This window comes from Magnolia sinica, chromosome 7 (assembly GCF_029962835.1).
Source record: "Magnolia sinica isolate HGM2019 chromosome 7, MsV1, whole genome shotgun sequence".
Taxonomy (NCBI): Eukaryota; Viridiplantae; Streptophyta; class Magnoliopsida; order Magnoliales; family Magnoliaceae; genus Magnolia; species Magnolia sinica.
In genome coordinates, this window is record NC_080579.1 from 2,196,463 (window position 1) to 2,214,251 (window position 17,789).

Genomic DNA, 17,789 nt, shown 5'->3' on the forward strand with positions numbered 1-17,789 from the left:
GAAATATTTTCAATTAACTTAGCTTTTTATCAACAGTATAATATAATGATATTGAATTTCAATATGTTTTCATTTGGATGGATTTACTTAGGATAAATATAATTTTTACTTGCTTATAATGGAGCATAATAATTTTCTCATGAGCCATTTGAAGCTTCACATCCTTAATAAAAGGTTTTCTCTAGCTAGAAAAGATAGAGGCTATACTCAACTTCCTGAACATAATAGACAACTGATCTCTGCATTTGCTAATCTAAGTAATAGATCCCCTCTGTGAATATGCATTTATTATTACATTTTTCCTCATAAAGCCATGATCTTAATATCAACCTCAAGCTTATTTGCTTAAGAACATAATTAAAAAGAGAGAATGTTCAAACACTAGTTATATGTCTAAATAGTTTGCATGTGGGGTCCATGATAGTGTTTCACGACATCTTGCACATCCAACAAGGTTGTCCCACCATGAAAATGGGATGCCCCAAAAATCATATCGACCCAACTATCAAATGGGACATATAGTAGAAAACCATGAACAGCCCAAAAAACTTACATTCATGTGAGGCATCCTATTTTCATGGTTGGATGTACCTGATTTTTGGGGCATCCCATTTTCTAGAGTGATGAGATGTCATGCAAACACCCTAGTGGCCCACACACACCAACTAGCTGGATGTATCAATTTAAAATTCTTTTCTATCTTTAGACATCTAATTCTTCTAATTGCTTATCAATGTTAAACAATTATATTACTTTGATATCTACTCTAAAGGTCTCCAGCATGACTGTACACATGATATACTATTCATCAAGGCCCCTTACTTTCTGAACACGGAGAATATCTAATTCTTTATCAATTGAAAAATGAAAAGACCTTTTTAAAGAGCAAAAGATCATTTTTTTTTTTTTTGAAAGTTCTAATGCATGCAGGTTTATAATTATATTTCTAAAACCTTTTCAGTAGTGTCAATGTACCTTTCTTGACTAAAAGACTTTGATCAAGCCTCTCTCTCTAGCTACTTTATTTCTGTTTCATCGTCATTTATGTGTCATTTCCAGCTGGACATGTGCCATTTACATACAACGACAATGATGAAACCACTTCAACTAATCGGAATATAAGTACAATCAGCTAGCTTATTTACTTGCATTTTGAAACATCAAATACCATCAGTATGGAGATTGCATTAGTTTATATAAAGGTTTCTTTAATTATATTTTCTTTTCTTTTATTTCATTTATTAATAAAGTTTTTGAGTTTTTTTTTATATATAAGATAAATAGTTTGCTTTAATTTTCTATTGAAAAATGCAGTTTTCACATTTATTTGATAAAATTATAAGTTGGCACGAGTAAATATAATAATTAATATAAACTTGAAAATTAGGGAATATGCATTCACATAATTAATCCCCTCTGGGAGTAAAATCCTTATACACCCAAACTTGAGCCTATGGCCTTAGCATAGTACACCCAAGCTTGAGCACCAAAAAAGAAAAAAGAGGTTAGGCTTAGACTTAATCTAGCTTGACCCAAAAATTATAAATCCACATTTCCTAAGGTAAATGTTCGTGAATAGAGCTATACACGAGCCAAGCTGAACTGATTTTGACCCAAGTTTAGTTTGACTTGTTTATATGACACCCCTTGTTCGAGCTTTACACAAGCTGAGCTTCGAGCCTATCCTTACCATTTGAGCTTAGTTTCGTTTAGTCCAACTATCCGAGTTGAGTTGAGCTGAGCCAAGCCAAGTTTGAATTGGAATTGAATCGTATCTAAAGCTCAAGTGGGCCAAACCACGGGAAGTAGTGTGCATTCGTGTATATGTATTATGTATTATACACGTCGTCATGAATATGTATTATCCATGCCGTCCATCCATTTTTATATATCATTTTAGGACACATGATCCCAAAATTGAATCATATCCAAAGCTTAAGTGAATCACACCACATAAAACAGTATTCGTACAATCTACAAGCCAAATCAAACCAAGTTGAATCAAGCCAAGGTTCAAGCTTGAGCTGAGCCGATACTGCCCAGGCTTGTGGTTGGTTTGTTTTTCTAAACAAGCTGGACTCTGAGGCTTGGTATAGTTTGAACTTTTATTCAAAGCTTTCGAGCTGGCCTTGTTTGTGTCCAGCTTTGTTCATGATCCATCCCTTGATCAAGTGGGCCATGCATGCATAAATAAATAAACATATAGAAAAATGAAAACCAAGGTAAATGTCCAAGATACTTGTGTTGCCCAATCGATGATCTGGGCTGCCTATATGAAGAGTAGAACTAGGGGTGTACATCGAGTCAAACCGAGTCGAGCTGGCCTCAGCTCGACTCAGGTCAGCTAGTGCCAGCTCGACTCAGCTCGTCCACTAGCTGACCCCAGCTCGAACTCGGCTCGTCCACTAGGTGACCCCAGCTCGAACTCGGCTCGGCTAGGTCCTCAAGCCTGAGTAGCCAGCTGGGCTCGGTTCAGTCAGTAGCTCGGGCCAGTTCGAGTCAAGCTCAAGCCAAGTTCGAGCCGCGTTCACTTGTGCAGCAATTTCACAAATACATGGACTGCACCTTCAAAATATCATTGTATGTATAACAACAACAGTGGTTTTACAGGTATTTTATCAAACACCTTCTAAGCAACATAAAAATCAAGAAAAAAGGGTATTTGTTTCATATACATACCTTCCTTGCCACCAGCCACACTTCGTTGAGTCATTTCATCAGACACTTGGTGAGCAACATCAATATCAAAGCAACCGAGTCACTGAACTAGTTCGATCTGAGTTTGATTTGAGTTGGGTTCGATCCGAGTCGAGTTGAGCTGGGGCCAGCTTGAACTCATTTTCGAGCTCAAAAAATCAGCTCGACTCGGCTCGAACTCAGAATAAGTGATGGATTGGATGGTTCTGAACTAAGAATTTGTAGATTTTGAGCCATCCTCAACGGATGGTCAGAATGGTATCAAGAACATGCATTAGAACTACATCCACCGTTGATATAGAATTTCAGGAAAATCAAAATATCCAAGGAATGGTCACAAATTCCACAGCATGTCATAGATAGACGGATAACGTTGATTGCAAGTTTAGCACTAATCTCACAACATATACAGAACAAAACAAGCTACTACAACTGGATTACTCTTATATTCACCAAAATCTACCTAAGGCGGCGTTTGGATGCACCAAATAACATGAAATTTCATGATATTTTCCACCAACTTAAGCTGATTAATCCTGAAATATCATGAAATTGAGCTTTGCTAAGCGCGCTCATACGTGCGACAAATGTCATGTACACACCAAACATGTGCCAGCATGGAAAATTCATGCCGATCTAATCCATCCATGATGTTGGCCTGATCAGCATGCGGGCCCCAATATCGGAAACAGGTGTGGATGGGTTAGAGCAGCACATTTGTTTTGAAAACAGTGGCCCATCTGACCAGTGGATCATTCTCATTCTTAGGTTAAAGTATTGATAGTGATATTCTGATGGATGGATTGGATCGTGGACCTATTATAGCATGCTGGCACATGTGTGGCGTCTACATGACCTTTATTGCACACACGTGGGCTCAGGAAGATCTATGAAATTTCATGATATTTGGTGCAACGAAACGCCACATACCTTAGAAATAAATACAAAGATACAGTAGAGCTTACATTAAAATCTCCGGTGCCAAATGGAAGATCCATGCTGCAACCGCATTAAAGATAATGGATGGTGGTTCGGAGATAGTCATTAGTCGTCTGCTACTTCAACTAGCCTACCGCAAACCCATTTCTTTTTAGTCCTAACTGCAGATGAAGAGGTACTGAATTTCCTCGGAGTCGTAACTCTGTTTTTCTCCCCATTGGAAGCTCCGTTCACTTTGTCTGGCAAGATTCGTGAATCTGATGGACCCGGTTGTTTCAGCGGACGGTCGGATGGCATCGAAGGCAAGACGTCATCAAACATTCCAGTGGGGATTCTTTCCTTACTTTGAGTTGCAGGCGTAGGGCCCATCCCATTCAGTACCTTCTCCAGTGCAGATTTATCAATATCGAAGTCGTCATGGTTACCCGAAGAAAGTATATTGGCCCCATTTACTTCTTTATAGGATGTTGTACTGCCAATTGTATCATCTGGGTCCTCATGGAACTGGTTTATAGACCCGCCCAGATCGGAAGCAGCACTCTCTCTGCCATTGCACGATGCAAGCTGCCCTGTCTCTATGCTTTGGATCGACCGAGTTGCTTCAGCGATGAGCTTCCTAGTTTCCAAAAGTGAAGCTCGGGCAAGTGGGCTCTTCAATGCAGACCCCTCGAGGGCTTTTGCGGCCTTCTCAGCTTCGGCAATCAATAGCCTGAATAAAGAAAGATACCAAATAGCAATGTAATAAGAAAGCAATTGAACCCACATACAAAACTACCTCTAAAAGCAAACACTGCAGAGCTCTTTTGCTTTGTTCCTATCTCTCTGTCCATAATACTGAGCTTCTACTTTTAGATGTCATGGAAGAGTCAAGATATTAAAAAACAGTTATCTAACAGCTGTGATGTAATGGTAACGGTTGTACGTGTTAGGCGATCCAGGGCAGTAATGAACGATTGAAAAACAAACAATGGCCCGTAAAGCGTCTGTAACAGCCATGAAGGCCATTACGGGCTGTGATAGGCCGATACAGGGCTGATACAGTTTTTCCTCTAAAAATTTTTGATTGTTACAGGACCATAACGGTGGATATAGGCAGCAGTAACAGCCATCATAACCCATATTGTAACATTCATACGGCTGGCTGTTATGCCGCCCATTATCGTTTACCGAATACCTTTCGAAGAGTGCATGCCCACATCAGATGTATGGAGGGCTTTGCGGGGAACGTGCTGACGTGTGCTCATGCGTGCCATGAACTGGACATTCACCAGGTGCAGTTCACGATGAACATAACCTGGTGCAAAAATAAGGCAGGTTTACTAACTGGCAAGCCAGACGTGTTGGATGAGGACTGCTGATCGTTTTCTTTAAACTGTTTATTTATTGTTTACAGGTATGGCCCACCTGGGTTGCAGAGATGCTGCTAAGAATCTACACAGGTTGAAGCAAGTTCACTTAGGGCCAGTTTGGATGCACTTCTGCAAAAGGGGTTTCCACAAAAGGCTTTTCGTCAAGTCAGCTTTTGAATGCATATTTTGCTGAGCAAGGGATGAGAAAGGTCTGTGAAAGTGCACACAAACGCACAATGCGAACTTGGATATGGATCAAAATGCTGTTTGGGCGTCAAACACCCCTTTTAAGGTGGTGTGTCCAAACAGGCCCTTAGCATTTATAGCGATGGAAATGTGTAAACTATGGCATGGAACCATGGGTATTTCTGATTTCTCTCAGTCTTGGTTTGGTCGGCAAGAGAAATGACTAATGAGTTGGAAACTGCAGTTTTCAACTCCATCTGGTGGGCATTTCACATTAGTTACTAGAAGATTGTTCCAGATGGTCTAGCATTCCACATGTAATTGACTGTGAGGGATTGTTTGTGCAAAGTCATTGAAAAACCAACACAAAAATGGATGGAAATTGCAACGACGAAAAAATAAAAGAATAAAGAGCTTCACTGAAAACAATCTGGCTGAAATGACACAGAACTAGAATGGGTACATTTCATTACCAATACCTCGAAGACTTGACCTGACTCAATATTTAATAATTATATTAAAAATATTTGCGATGATCAAGAAAATTAAATCAGTTATATCTCATATATGTATTATAAAATAAGACTCCATGGTATGCCATAAAGGCCGCTACAGGGCTGTAAAAGCCGTTACGTAAAGCTAGTGGTGGCAACCATTACACGTTACGGGTCAGAAAGGTCGTAACAGCCGTCACGGAAAAAATGACCTGTAAAGGCCATTACAGACCCCGTAACGGTCTGTTACGCCTCCCGTAAAGGCCATAACAGCCCTATAATGGACCATTACAGGGCCGATTTAAGTTTTTCAGCAAAAAAGAAAAGAAAAAGAGACTGTAGTGCCCGTTATGATCCCCGTAATGGCCGTTACACCCCGTATTGTAAAGGTAACGCTGGTGGCTGTTACGGCTACCGTTACCACTATGGAATACCTTGAATAAGACGTTCAAAAGCGAGTAGTTTTATTGCCTGGTGGTAAAGCGTGTCACTTCATCTTGTTTCACATTCCGATGACTCTGCTTGCGTCACCGCAACTCACATTGAGTTGACCAATGAGACGACTCGACAAGTGCGATTCAGTCCTGGCTGAATCAGTCTCAAAAGTGAGTTTGACTCGGCTCGAAATCTTGCTGAGTTGAGATGATCAGCTGAGTTTTGAGTCAAGTTAGCAATTTTTAGAACCATGTTCCGTACAGAATCTTTGGCTCTTTCCATTGAAACAAAACAAAATTCACTACTACACTTAAAACATGGGATCATGAAATAACAAGTCTGCTAGAAACCCAAATGAAAATAGCTTCAAGAAAGACAAGCAAAGAACTTACTTTGCCCTTTCCATGGCTTCGCTTTTCTTCATTTCCATGGCTGCCCTTTCCTCCCGGATTTTCTTTATCATCTCCAGTTTGGAATCTGCTAGAGGATCCTCATATGATGGTATTGTATCTTTCTTTTGCCTGGGTACCGCTTTCCCAAGACTCCTACCCTCAGTCGAAGCACTGATACGCTGTACTGTAGCTCTATTGCTTGTTGAGCTCTGTTTCAAAGATGGTGTTTCTCCAGTTGGCTTTCTTTGTGTTTTTCTTTTAACACCGACGGGCGTACCATGATACTCAGAAAGTGCCTTGTAAACCCGGTCACGATATCCCTTAAGAGAAGGAAACAGGGAAAGAATGTCACAAAACATAAATGGGAGTTCATTGCAATGCAAAGACGATTCTACTTGTGAAAAAAGAGACGTAAAAAATGCCACCATAAGGCATATCAGCAAGGGGTGTGCTCCAGTGGTTCCAGACAGATGTGGGGCCCATATGATGCATGAATAAATCCAACCCATACATCAGATGGGTCATCGCATTGTACCCCTAGGGTCCTAAAAATCAGGCAGATCCTTTAATCAGGTGGGCCACATTACAGGGAACAAGACCCTTGATTTGGGTGGAGGGCCAATGTGTTGTATATATGAAATCCAGGCATTCAGACCCTTCACCTGGTCAGGATGAAGGGGCAGGCTGAAAATCAGGCTGTTTCTAAATTCAGGTGGGCCCCTGTGTAAAGCAAGGGTGGACATCCCCTCCCACATCTTTCCCTGTTTTGTGGCCCAATTGAGTGTTGGATCGGGATGATTTTCTGCACCTGGAGGTAATATGAGGTAATGCATCTGATGGACAGATTGGACTTCCTTCATACATCATGTGGGCATCCCTTCTGCTTGTTACCACCATAAGCTTACGGTAGTAAAGGTACCACTCGACTGCACCACTATCAGTAAGTTTCCCTTACAGGATCTGCCCACTTGGCGGAAATGGCCTCTGAGATCTTCTTCCGTTGTTCAGGGGATTTCGGTGCCCTCTTGCTGCCTTTCGGCCTCGGCGCTGTTTTTCTCTTCTCGATACTCTCCAACCATTCCTTTTTCAATTGTTTGTCCAAGATCCTGTATGAATCCCACTGTAGCTCATCTTCTCCAGTGTAGCCCTTCCTAGAGGCTTCTGCGATCATGTTCTGCCATTCAAAATGGCACGTTTCTTGAACCATCAGCCATTTTCGGCGACGCTCCCACCCAATCCGCACTCCCGCACCGATTTTTTTCCTTGTCTCCTCACTGCAACCATCAAGTGATAGGATGATAGCAGCAAAAAATTAACGGTCAAAAACTGGGCAGCGCTATCATGCAGCTCCATCCTCACGGTGCACATGGAAAACATGTGCACTGTGCAGTGATCAGGACTGTTGATCTGGTGGGCCACCATATGGATGGGCTACAGACCAAAAATTACAGTGCTTGGACAAATGTGACCAACCAGTCGTGAATTTCTCTAGGAGGGTGCAGACTGTTTCTTTGACCATTCCTCTTGCAGGTCACTGATCGGATGGCTAAGATGGTCCAATCCCTTTGCTTCTGGTATATGGGCTATGCATGTGATGCCCCACCAGATCAATAGTTCCAATCATCACACATTTGTCAAATGTACCATGAGGGAAATACATAAACTTCCATCACACAAGCTGCATACTAGCATTTCTCGTATTATGCATAATAGCACAATCTTTCATTTAATTCCTCAAAAAGCCTTGTTTTCTTGACAGCCATTCACTTCTAAACAAGTTTAGAGAGCATAAAACCATTAAATTAACTGATTTAGGATCTGGTATGTGAAATATATATTTTTTACTTTTTCACATCAAAAAACCATTTTGATTTGTTAAAAATTTCTCAAACAGCTTGACTGTTTATCAAAAAATGCATAAATTCAGTCGTGACCAAGTGAATAGAACATAGGAATCTATATAGATCTGCATCCATAATGCATGCGTACATTGCATATGTGTGTCTGCGGGTGCACGTGTGTGTGCATGCGTTTGCATGCTTACATGTGTGTGCATCCATGTGTGCACATTCATGTAATAGCTTCTTCACTGCACACCAAAATTATGAAAGAGAATATTGATACACAATTGATATTTCATCTTTTTTATCCACAAATACAGCGAGAAGAGAAGAAAGCAATTCCCATTTAGAAGTATACAACCACATTACCCACCTCTGAGCATGTCCCAAGTTCACTAGCTTCATCTTGACCTGCATAATTAAACCCAATATGAGAGAATGCACAATGTCAACCGGTTTTTGAATAATGCATAACTGTTCTAGTATGGGTTCATATCGATTCTAAGCTATACAACTTGGATGTCAACATATCAGCGACAGCCACAACAACATAAAACAATTTCATCACAATTGAATGGTATAAACTATTGCATGTATTGAGTACATGTGTGTGTGTGCGCGTGTGCTCAGGCACCAATGTGTAAGCTGTGTGTTGAGGTCCAACCTGAGAACCCAATGTTGAAGTGACCACTGCATACCACTGAGCTATGGGCTTCACCCAATCATCATCATCATCTACGCCTTAGCCCAACTAAATGGGGTTGGCTACCTGAATCCTTTTCTGTCATTCCACTCTATCAAGGGCCGTTAACTTCAATTAGACCATAGGTCATCAAGTCTTTTTTTACTACTTCCACCCACATCCTTTTGGACCTTACCATGGCCTTTTAGAGCCTTCAACTTGCACCAACTTGTTCCTAATTGGTGCAGTTCTTGGCCTTGGTTGCACGAGAACAAACTAAGTCTATTTTCTCTCATCTTATTACCTATTGGTGCTACTCCTGAGTTCCCTCGAATGCATTTAGTTCTAATTCTATTCTTCCTCATCTTCGTAGTCATCCATCTTAAGTTCTTAACATCCCCATTTTCCTTTAACTGGCCAACATTCTGTTCCATAAAGCATGGCTGGTCTTATAACTATCCTATAAACTTTCCCCTTCAATTTGGGTGGTAGACAACAATCACATTAAACTCCAAAGGCACATCTCCATTTCTTCCAATCAGCTTGAATTCTCTGGGCAATATCCTTCTCGATCTCTTTTCTCTTGCATTATTGACCCAAGATATTGATAGTTATGATTTTGGGAAACTTTTTGGTCAACAATCTTGACAAAATACTCATTTGCACTTCTATTGTTACTAAAATTGCACTCAATACGGGCTTCACCCAATATTGAATAAACATCAGCTCATGTAAGTATAAACTGTAGCTAATTTGTTTAAGATAAAGAAAACACAAAAACAATACGATATATATATATATATATATATATATATATATATATATAGAGAGAGAGAGAGAGAGAGAGAGAGAGAGAGAGAGAGAGAGAGAGTAGCTTGGATATGAAGGTTTGCAGTGTTTAATCAAAGTGGTTCTTTAGAACTTTGTGCAATACATGATGCGACCCACCAAATGGATGGTTCAAATAATTTATTGAACATATTTCAATAACCAATCCTAACCAGGCATTTATAAGTTAGTCATTAGTAGTTACAACTTACAACCATATGAACCATGAGATTTTTCTGCTTGATGGCCCATGAAGAGTGAGCTAGACCAAATGGATCAGTTGTTTGGACCATTCATCTATCTCTATGCAACTAGGATAACTATAACTTGGTGGCCTTGGAGCACGGGACCATTTCACGAACACAATGTTAATGTTGTGTGCCTTGAAAAGCCAATGTTGATCTTAACCATTGATCGTGATAACCATGGGTCTTGTATGGACATGTTATTTAGGTTTTATTAGTTTTGGATCTGATTACATCTAGTTGAGATCCATGTTTACATTGAAATCTGATTTTTTTTCGAAAAAGTTTATAGTTCAGTTGCACTTCAAAATTCCTAACAACAAATGCATGCATGTATGTAGGTAAGTGCATCTGTATGTATGTATATATGCATGCATGTATGTAGGTACGTGCGTCTGTGCATATGTATATATGCACGCATGTATATTCGGTAGGTAAAGCTGGAATTGAACAAGAGACCTCAAGACTACATGTTCTAAAGATCCTAAGAATGCATTACCAACTAGGTGTCCTACATGCAATTTGTTTGTAGAAACTGAGTATCCTAAATACATATGCCAATGACAATCCATAAACCCATGTGAATGAAAATGTGAAATTTATTCTTACATGACATCACCTTGGGATCCTGCATTGCTAGTTTGGTCCTCTCTCGTATCCGTCTAAGGGTTTCTGCATGTGAGTTGAATACTTGCAATGAGACAAAAATAAAAATAAAAAATAAAAAATAAAAAAAAAATCTAACAAAGCAACTTCAAGCCAACTTAAGAACTTGGCAAGTTACCCACCTGCACTATGTTTCTTGCCTTTGTTCCAAGGAACATTCCCCCTATTTGCTTTTGAGATCCTCACTCGCCTCAACCTTTCCTTCTCATCCATTTCATTGGTGTCATCCCTCAGAGATCGAAGCGTTCGCTGGATCGAATCCGGCCCTGATTGTAAGTCATAATCCTTCCCAAGTCCATCTCCTCTCTGAACCAAAAGCTTTGGTTCAAACGTAGCAATAGCCTTGATAACTGGAGCATTCCGCACATTCACACGTCTGACATTGAAGTTTGATTTTCTTGGTATTCTTATGTACACTTTCCATGCTGAGGCCAAACTTTTCTCCTTTCCATAACCACATGCATCTGAAGTGCTACATTGTAATAGGGACTGAACCCTTGATGTATCTGCTAAAATATTGAGAATAAGTGAGAACAGAGGATGCTAGCTACCAAATCGACTCGATACATTTAATAACAAAGTTGAGTACTTTCTAAAGTAATAATAGAGAGATGTGGAAACAAAATGGTTGAAAAATAGCTAAACTATGCAAAGCACAATGCATGGCCAGTTGGTATTAAAGCTCTCTCTTGTTCTAGAGGTCATGTGTTCGAGTCTCGTTCCCAGCTTTGACTTTTTTTATAAATTAAAAAGCAGTTTGATCAGCGAGTGACTCGGTTCCAAGTCATGCCTAGTCACCTTGAGTTGACCGAGTTAGCAAGTTGACTCGATGAGTCTTGCCGAGCCAGAATCGACTTCAGCTTGTTTGCGAGTGTCATAGCAACTAGGCTCAAAATCTGGTCAAGTCAAGTTGACTCGGCAGAGTTTGAGCCAAGTCACCAAGTTTTAGAACTATGATGTAGGTATCGAATGCTAACTAATAGCCATTCAAAAATAGTACTATAAAAGCATATATTTGTAATAACAGAGCAAAAATAAACAGATATTCTGATGTGCTTCCATATTAGCCGGTACAAGGATATGATGTTGGTGATGATTACTTCCATAACTGAATACCCATGTATTGGATTCCTCATAAGAGTGTGGGTTTCCCACTCTCCTCTTCGTCAACAAATAGGAACCCAATCCAAGTCAACTCCACATAGTAACTTATGCATACGCAATTAGACATCTTAACAAAGATCTATTTTGTCATTTTTGGATGCCCACAGAAATCTAGATGGATGGAGCTACGTCCTTTTCAAGCTGTTTCCACAAAATTCAGCCATTTGTGTTCATAACTGGAGTATATTTCCAGTCATGGGTCACACGGTTAAGGTGGTTCAATTGTTCTCCTATGTCCTCAAGTGCAGTTTAGGCATGCAGGTCCTTACTCTTGCTCCGGTGGTAGACTCTGAGGAGTTTCAACACCCAGTCAAGGGTTCGAGTACCCATAGGTGGTGAAATTCCACTACGGCGCAAGTATGTGTGTGTAAAAAAAAAGGTGCAGTTTAGCCATGCAAGTACAGAGAGTTTAGGGGTTTGTTAGCCTTTTCACAGGAAAGTCATAGATAAATAGAAGAGAGAAGGTTAAAACTGGCAATCAATTTAGAAGGGGACGTTGGTTTTCAAATAATAAACTTTTTTTTTAATCCTTTGGTACACTTGAGTTATGTTTAAGCTAGTTTCCAAATTTGAGTGATAGCTTGGGTTTAGGATTCTTTACAGTGCTCTGCATAGATAAAGCACACTTTTCATTTTACTACTGAACACATTTGAACTTTTATCTACTCCTCTTCGTAGACAAGACTCTCGATTTTGGGTTCTTTCATTGATTTCTCTCTCCCGCTTTTTCATTGGTCTTTTGATTGTGAATCTTCATCCTCTTCAAGTGGATTTCCTTTTCACAAGCTGCAGTTTGTGTCAGTACCAACTATCATGAGAGGACCTCTATACGGGAAACTAAAGAAACATTGCTTGAATGTTCTAAAAAGTGAGAAATTGTGGTTACTGCACTGAATTGATAATATTTGTGGCGTCCTTGTAAGACTTGGCTAACTGTAGTCGTTAGGTGCAAGATATCAAAACATTGAAGCCAAGTTATTGTCCTTAAGCGAAAGAAGGCACCGAGTAATCGTGCGGGTTTCCTTGAGCATTTGAAATGAGAAATGAGCCCAAGATAGCAGCTTCAAGCATGGGAAATGAACAAAAGAATTTGTATGGTTCTCATTCACTTATTAGCTTCTTCTTCTTTTTCTTTTTAATTTACAATTCTGTTAAAAACTCCATAAATAAACAAAGGAGACCAATAGCGGCAAGTGATCCTCTCATCACCCTGCAAAAGCTTTGCCGTCAACAATAAAAACAACCAAAAATAGAAAACACAAGCACGAGCTCTCAAAGTGGAAGCTCCTGGAAGGTTTCATCCCTAAAATGGTTTCATCATCAATGCTTGGAAAAACACTACCTTGTTTGTAGGTAGCATCTAAGAGAAATTACACCCTAAGCATTAGGATGATTATTCCATGCAATGGAAAATGGATGAAGTGTATACATATATATATTGAAAGATGAAATGGATAAAGTAAATTGCTTTTCCTTGATGTGTAAGGGAAACAAAAATTCATAACATGCCAAAGCTCAAGAGAGAACACAAACAATCATCAGTCTATCACAGTGCAATAGTACTCTTCTCGCATTCAATGCGTAATGGACAATTAAATTTAAAAGGAGATCACTCTCTGTTGTTGAAGCCCGTTTTAAAATTTGAATGAAGGTCAGTCTCTCACTTGTTTGAAGCCCTTCTATTTTCCAAGTCTGAGAAGCACCCAATAGGAGTTATCTAAAGCAGTTCAGTTTATAAAAATAAAGCAATCGGATTTTAGTCTGGAGATCCTTACTGTGGACCCATGTTCCTGAGGACCCACATTCACAAGACACCCTTGTTTTCCAACTAAGGTTTCCATTAGTTGCAGAATTCAAGAACCCACAGTGACTATTGATTAAGGGTCCTGTAAAGGCTCATCCTGCACTTCAGAGGTTTCTAGCCATATGAGGAGGCTCATTATCCAAACAGGCTTGAGACATATTCAGAATCTTTAAGGATTTTTCAAGATCTAGTTCAACAGGATCTCCTCCACCGACATGGAACCTTTCATCCTTACATGATCTAAGATCCAATTGTTATCTCATTATTATCCTGGAGGATCTTGACAAATCAGGGTGGTGACATCACACTTCCCCATTTGTTTGAGACAGCAACAATAAAGAAAGATAGCTCATCATGATTAATCCAACAAGGCCATCTCCAGGCAGCTCTCGTCCGCTCCTTCACACTGTGCTTATATAAAGCATGGTGTTGGTTGACTTCAAGGTGACTTAATGATTAATTAGATTGCCTTGTGAGAGCAGTGCGTCACCCATGAAGCCAGACGTGTAGCACATTGCTCGTTGATCTTCACTGCTCCTTTCCTTCTATTTTAGCACCATAACCTGTGAGCCTCAACCTGCATGTTGGCAGAGGAACTTTTCTGTCTTTCTCTATGATTCCTGTAAGTCTGTTCAAGCGAGCCCCAAACCTTGAGGCTGGCCAGGTGTAACTTGGGTAGTGGAAATGGTAGGCCCACTGTCTGTAAAGAACCTGTCTTATCAGCAAGGTGCATTCTTTGAGCTCAACTATCTGCCCCCTTGCCTTAGGTACCAACTACAGGACCAAACCCCGACCAGCTTTGTGTAACCTAGCATTTACACTAGCGATGCCCTTGACAGTTCAGACAGAAACAGCCTATAGTTGAAATTTTCAGATTTCAACTAGTAAGAATTGTAAACATGATTAAGGTTAACTCCCTCTTTCTAACAAGAATGTACCGTGTAAGACAAATTATAAGGCCATGCAAGTATATAATTTCTTAAGTGCAAGATAACTTACTGTTGGGGAGAATGATTCAATCCGGCTGACCCCACAGTGGATGCGGGATAACCTGGAGAACTGTCAGACTGAAATATCACAAACATTTACATGATGGCCTACAAATTGACAGTTACATGGTTGAAAGGAAAATGTGGCAGAAGTTCAGTTTGAATAAAGGCAAATTAATGAAGGTTAGAATCTTCCAGTCTGGAACTTCTCCAAACATCCCCTATCCATGGTGATTTTGGATTGATGGGATCATCCCATTGGCATGACTTTTGCATGGTAGTCCATGAAGAGTGTCCACATGTCCCAACGCAAGCATTATAAATTATAGCACTCTAGGAGCCTGATTTAAAACGGATTCCTTTCTGCCCACTCGAATTAGATCCACATAGCTTTGGGGTACTGCCAACACATCATAGACAAGGTGATGCTACTTGGCTCACCCTCGACAATCCTCATAGGCTGAAAGATAAAAGTGGATCTAACTGCTTGTACCCCTCAAGACATCACTACCTAGCATCCTCATACCCATCCCTTAAAATGCCCTATCCCTATTAATTGAATGCAAACCTTCAGATGACGCCTCACAAGCCACTTAAAGGACGCCCAGAATAGAGACTGGGCCCACAAGGACCTTCGTACAGATTTTTATTCATAAAAAAATCACTCCCTAAATTCATCAGGCCTCCATCTAGACCACAACTCAGAGCCACATCATCTTCACTTTCCTACAGCGCACCATCGGTTCCCCTGATTCTCAATCCAACCTCCTTTTCCCAATAGAAGGCACCTCATTCTTGGCCCCATCTAAACAAAACACAACCAGCATGCAGATTTTCTAGAAAAGAACCTAGTGATGTGTAAAACTACTAATCTATCAAATACAAACAGCTACCTTTCATACTCAAAACCACAACAACAATTTTGATTTTCTAAAAAAAAAAAGAAAACAACTGATTGACGGCATATACGTAAATAGCATGAATTCAGCCAGTGTTAGTGCTAGGAGATGTTTCTAATCTTACAAAAAGCCCAACAAGCATCTTGAATTTCCAAATAAAACATACCCACTTGTCAAAAATACCTAGACATAGAATTAAGAACGAGGTAATCTAAAACAGCCAAATAGTCCCAATAAAAGATAAAATGGAGGGTGGTGAGAATGAAGGACTTGAAAAGAGAATGAGAGGAAGAACTAAAAGGGCTTGGACCAAGGTGGTGAGAAGGGATAATTGTTGACATGAGGGCTTATTCAATTCACCAGACGAAGATAGACCTTAGAAATGCATTTGGGCCCTCTTGATAAAGCCTACCATTTATCCTATCAATCCTAAGGGATATTTTTCATATTCAATAAAACTGCTGAAATTGTGATGCCAAAATCATTATGGGTTCAGTCACCTTTTAAGCCCATAGGAACCATGTTTCACAAAAGCAAACAATGCCCAATTGTTAGTAGGCCCTTATAGGGTTATTTTTTACATTTCCCTCATGAAAGGGTGGCTTTTAGGGTAAGTTATTTGGGGACTAAGGGCGAGTTACAAATTTTGGAGAGAGACTAAGGAGGGTTTCTTCTTGCTCAAGAGGATTTCAAGAAGGGGTTTTTCTCCTTGAAGGCTAGATTCAAGGCTCCAAGGTCTTCTTCTTAAGGTGTTCAAGGTAAGAAGATCTATTGCTAGCATTGTAATGGTGGAATTTTATTTTTAATTTTTAATTTTTAATTTTAATTTTTTTTTAAAGATTGGATTCAAGAGGGTTTTGTTGTATTCTTGAAGAATGTACTCCATTTATTGTTCTTTGTAATCTCTCCTTGATATAGTGGGATTTTCTTTGCCCAATTGCCCATGGATGTAGCCCAAGTGGTGAACCACATATATCTTGTGTTCTTGTGTGGTTGTGTTTGTTGTGTTTTTCTCCATTATCTTCTTTCTATTTATTAGACATAATCCTTGCATATTCCATGTGCCCTCGGAATCAAAGGGGTGTTTGGTTTTGGTGGCATATTGCTTGGGCAGTGGTTTAGTCCAATCAAGTGTTCGGCAGTGGTTTTAATCACTTCAAAAACCAAACAAAGGGGGAAAACATCTGGATCTTTCTCAATCGAACATATCCATTAATGAGAAATGCATAGCCAATGTTTTCTTTAGTTCATTAATGAGAAATGCATAGCCAATGTTTTCTTTAGTTCTACTCAAAAGCCCCAAAAAGCATCAAACAGACAATGTAAATTCAATCAAATATATACTGACAACTACATACAATCCGGGCCACATTCAGCTATAAATCTCGATCGCTGGAATCACTTAGTACAGTGTGTCTAAATAACGCCTAGAACATCAACAGTTCCAACCACCAGAGCATCCCCACATGTGGCCCCTAGTGGGACTAAATGAGCCAATGATCCAAAGTTGTGACACAGGCGAGTAAGACTCCTTAATAATCATTTCCCAAACTGTCATCGGCACAAGCTCTTCGACCGGTAAATACACTTCAGCTCACATCAGGTCTTCATACCAATATAGACAAAACCCAACTCAGAAAAAGAACGTTTGCCCCCCAAAAAAAGGAACTGAAGTCGACAACGCAGCTGATAAATACCCCCAATCTATCAAAAGAAAGGGGTATTATCACTGAGACTCTAATATACAAAGAAAGAAAGCAAATAGAGAGAGAAAGAAATGATACCGTTGGAATTTGAGAAGAATGGAAGTGGATGTGATTGGATTAGCATGGTGGAAGCTCTGCTGCTATCTGAAAATATCATTACCCAAGACAGTGGCCATTGCCAAACGCTCCCTCCACTAAAACAGAGGAGCCTTTCTATAGGATCCTCGACCTGAGTATCTTTTTATACATGATACCAGTGTACTCGGGTTTTTAGTGGGCCCCGTCGTGGATGGAACATGACTATAGGCCCTGTTTGGGAGGGTGGATTTGGAACCCCCAGGATTGGTAACCCCCTGGATTGGTAATCCTCTTAGTGCGTTTGGCACACTGGAGTGTGAATCAACTTTAATTCAAAAATACTTACAGTTTGAATTTAATTACTAAATCAACTTTAATATCTCTAATTAGTGAGA

The 17,789-nt window shown here is 39.9% G+C and overlaps 1 protein-coding gene across 2 annotated transcripts; it reads right to left on the reverse strand.

The window, feature by feature from the left end:
* Positions 1–3,028: 3,028 nt before the first annotated feature.
* LOC131250816 (uncharacterized) lies at positions 3,029–17,548 on the reverse strand. 2 transcript variants are annotated; one of them, XM_058251154.1, is made up of 7 exons: positions 17,395–17,548; positions 10,877–11,263; positions 10,708–10,760; positions 8,707–8,744; positions 7,448–7,766; positions 6,493–6,812; positions 3,029–4,345 (listed from the first exon to the last, which is right to left on the reverse strand). In XM_058251154.1, exons 1-7 carry the CDS (start codon positions 17,471–17,473, stop codon positions 3,742–3,744), a joined length of 1,800 nt encoding a protein of 599 aa, XP_058107137.1. In that variant the 5' UTR covers positions 17,474–17,548; the 3' UTR covers positions 3,029–3,741. The 2 variants fall into 2 exon arrangements, with proteins under 2 accessions (XP_058107137.1, XP_058107138.1); XM_058251155.1 differs by having other exon boundaries at positions 10,877–11,260; positions 17,395–17,544.
* Between the last annotated feature and the right edge of the window lie 241 nt (positions 17,549–17,789).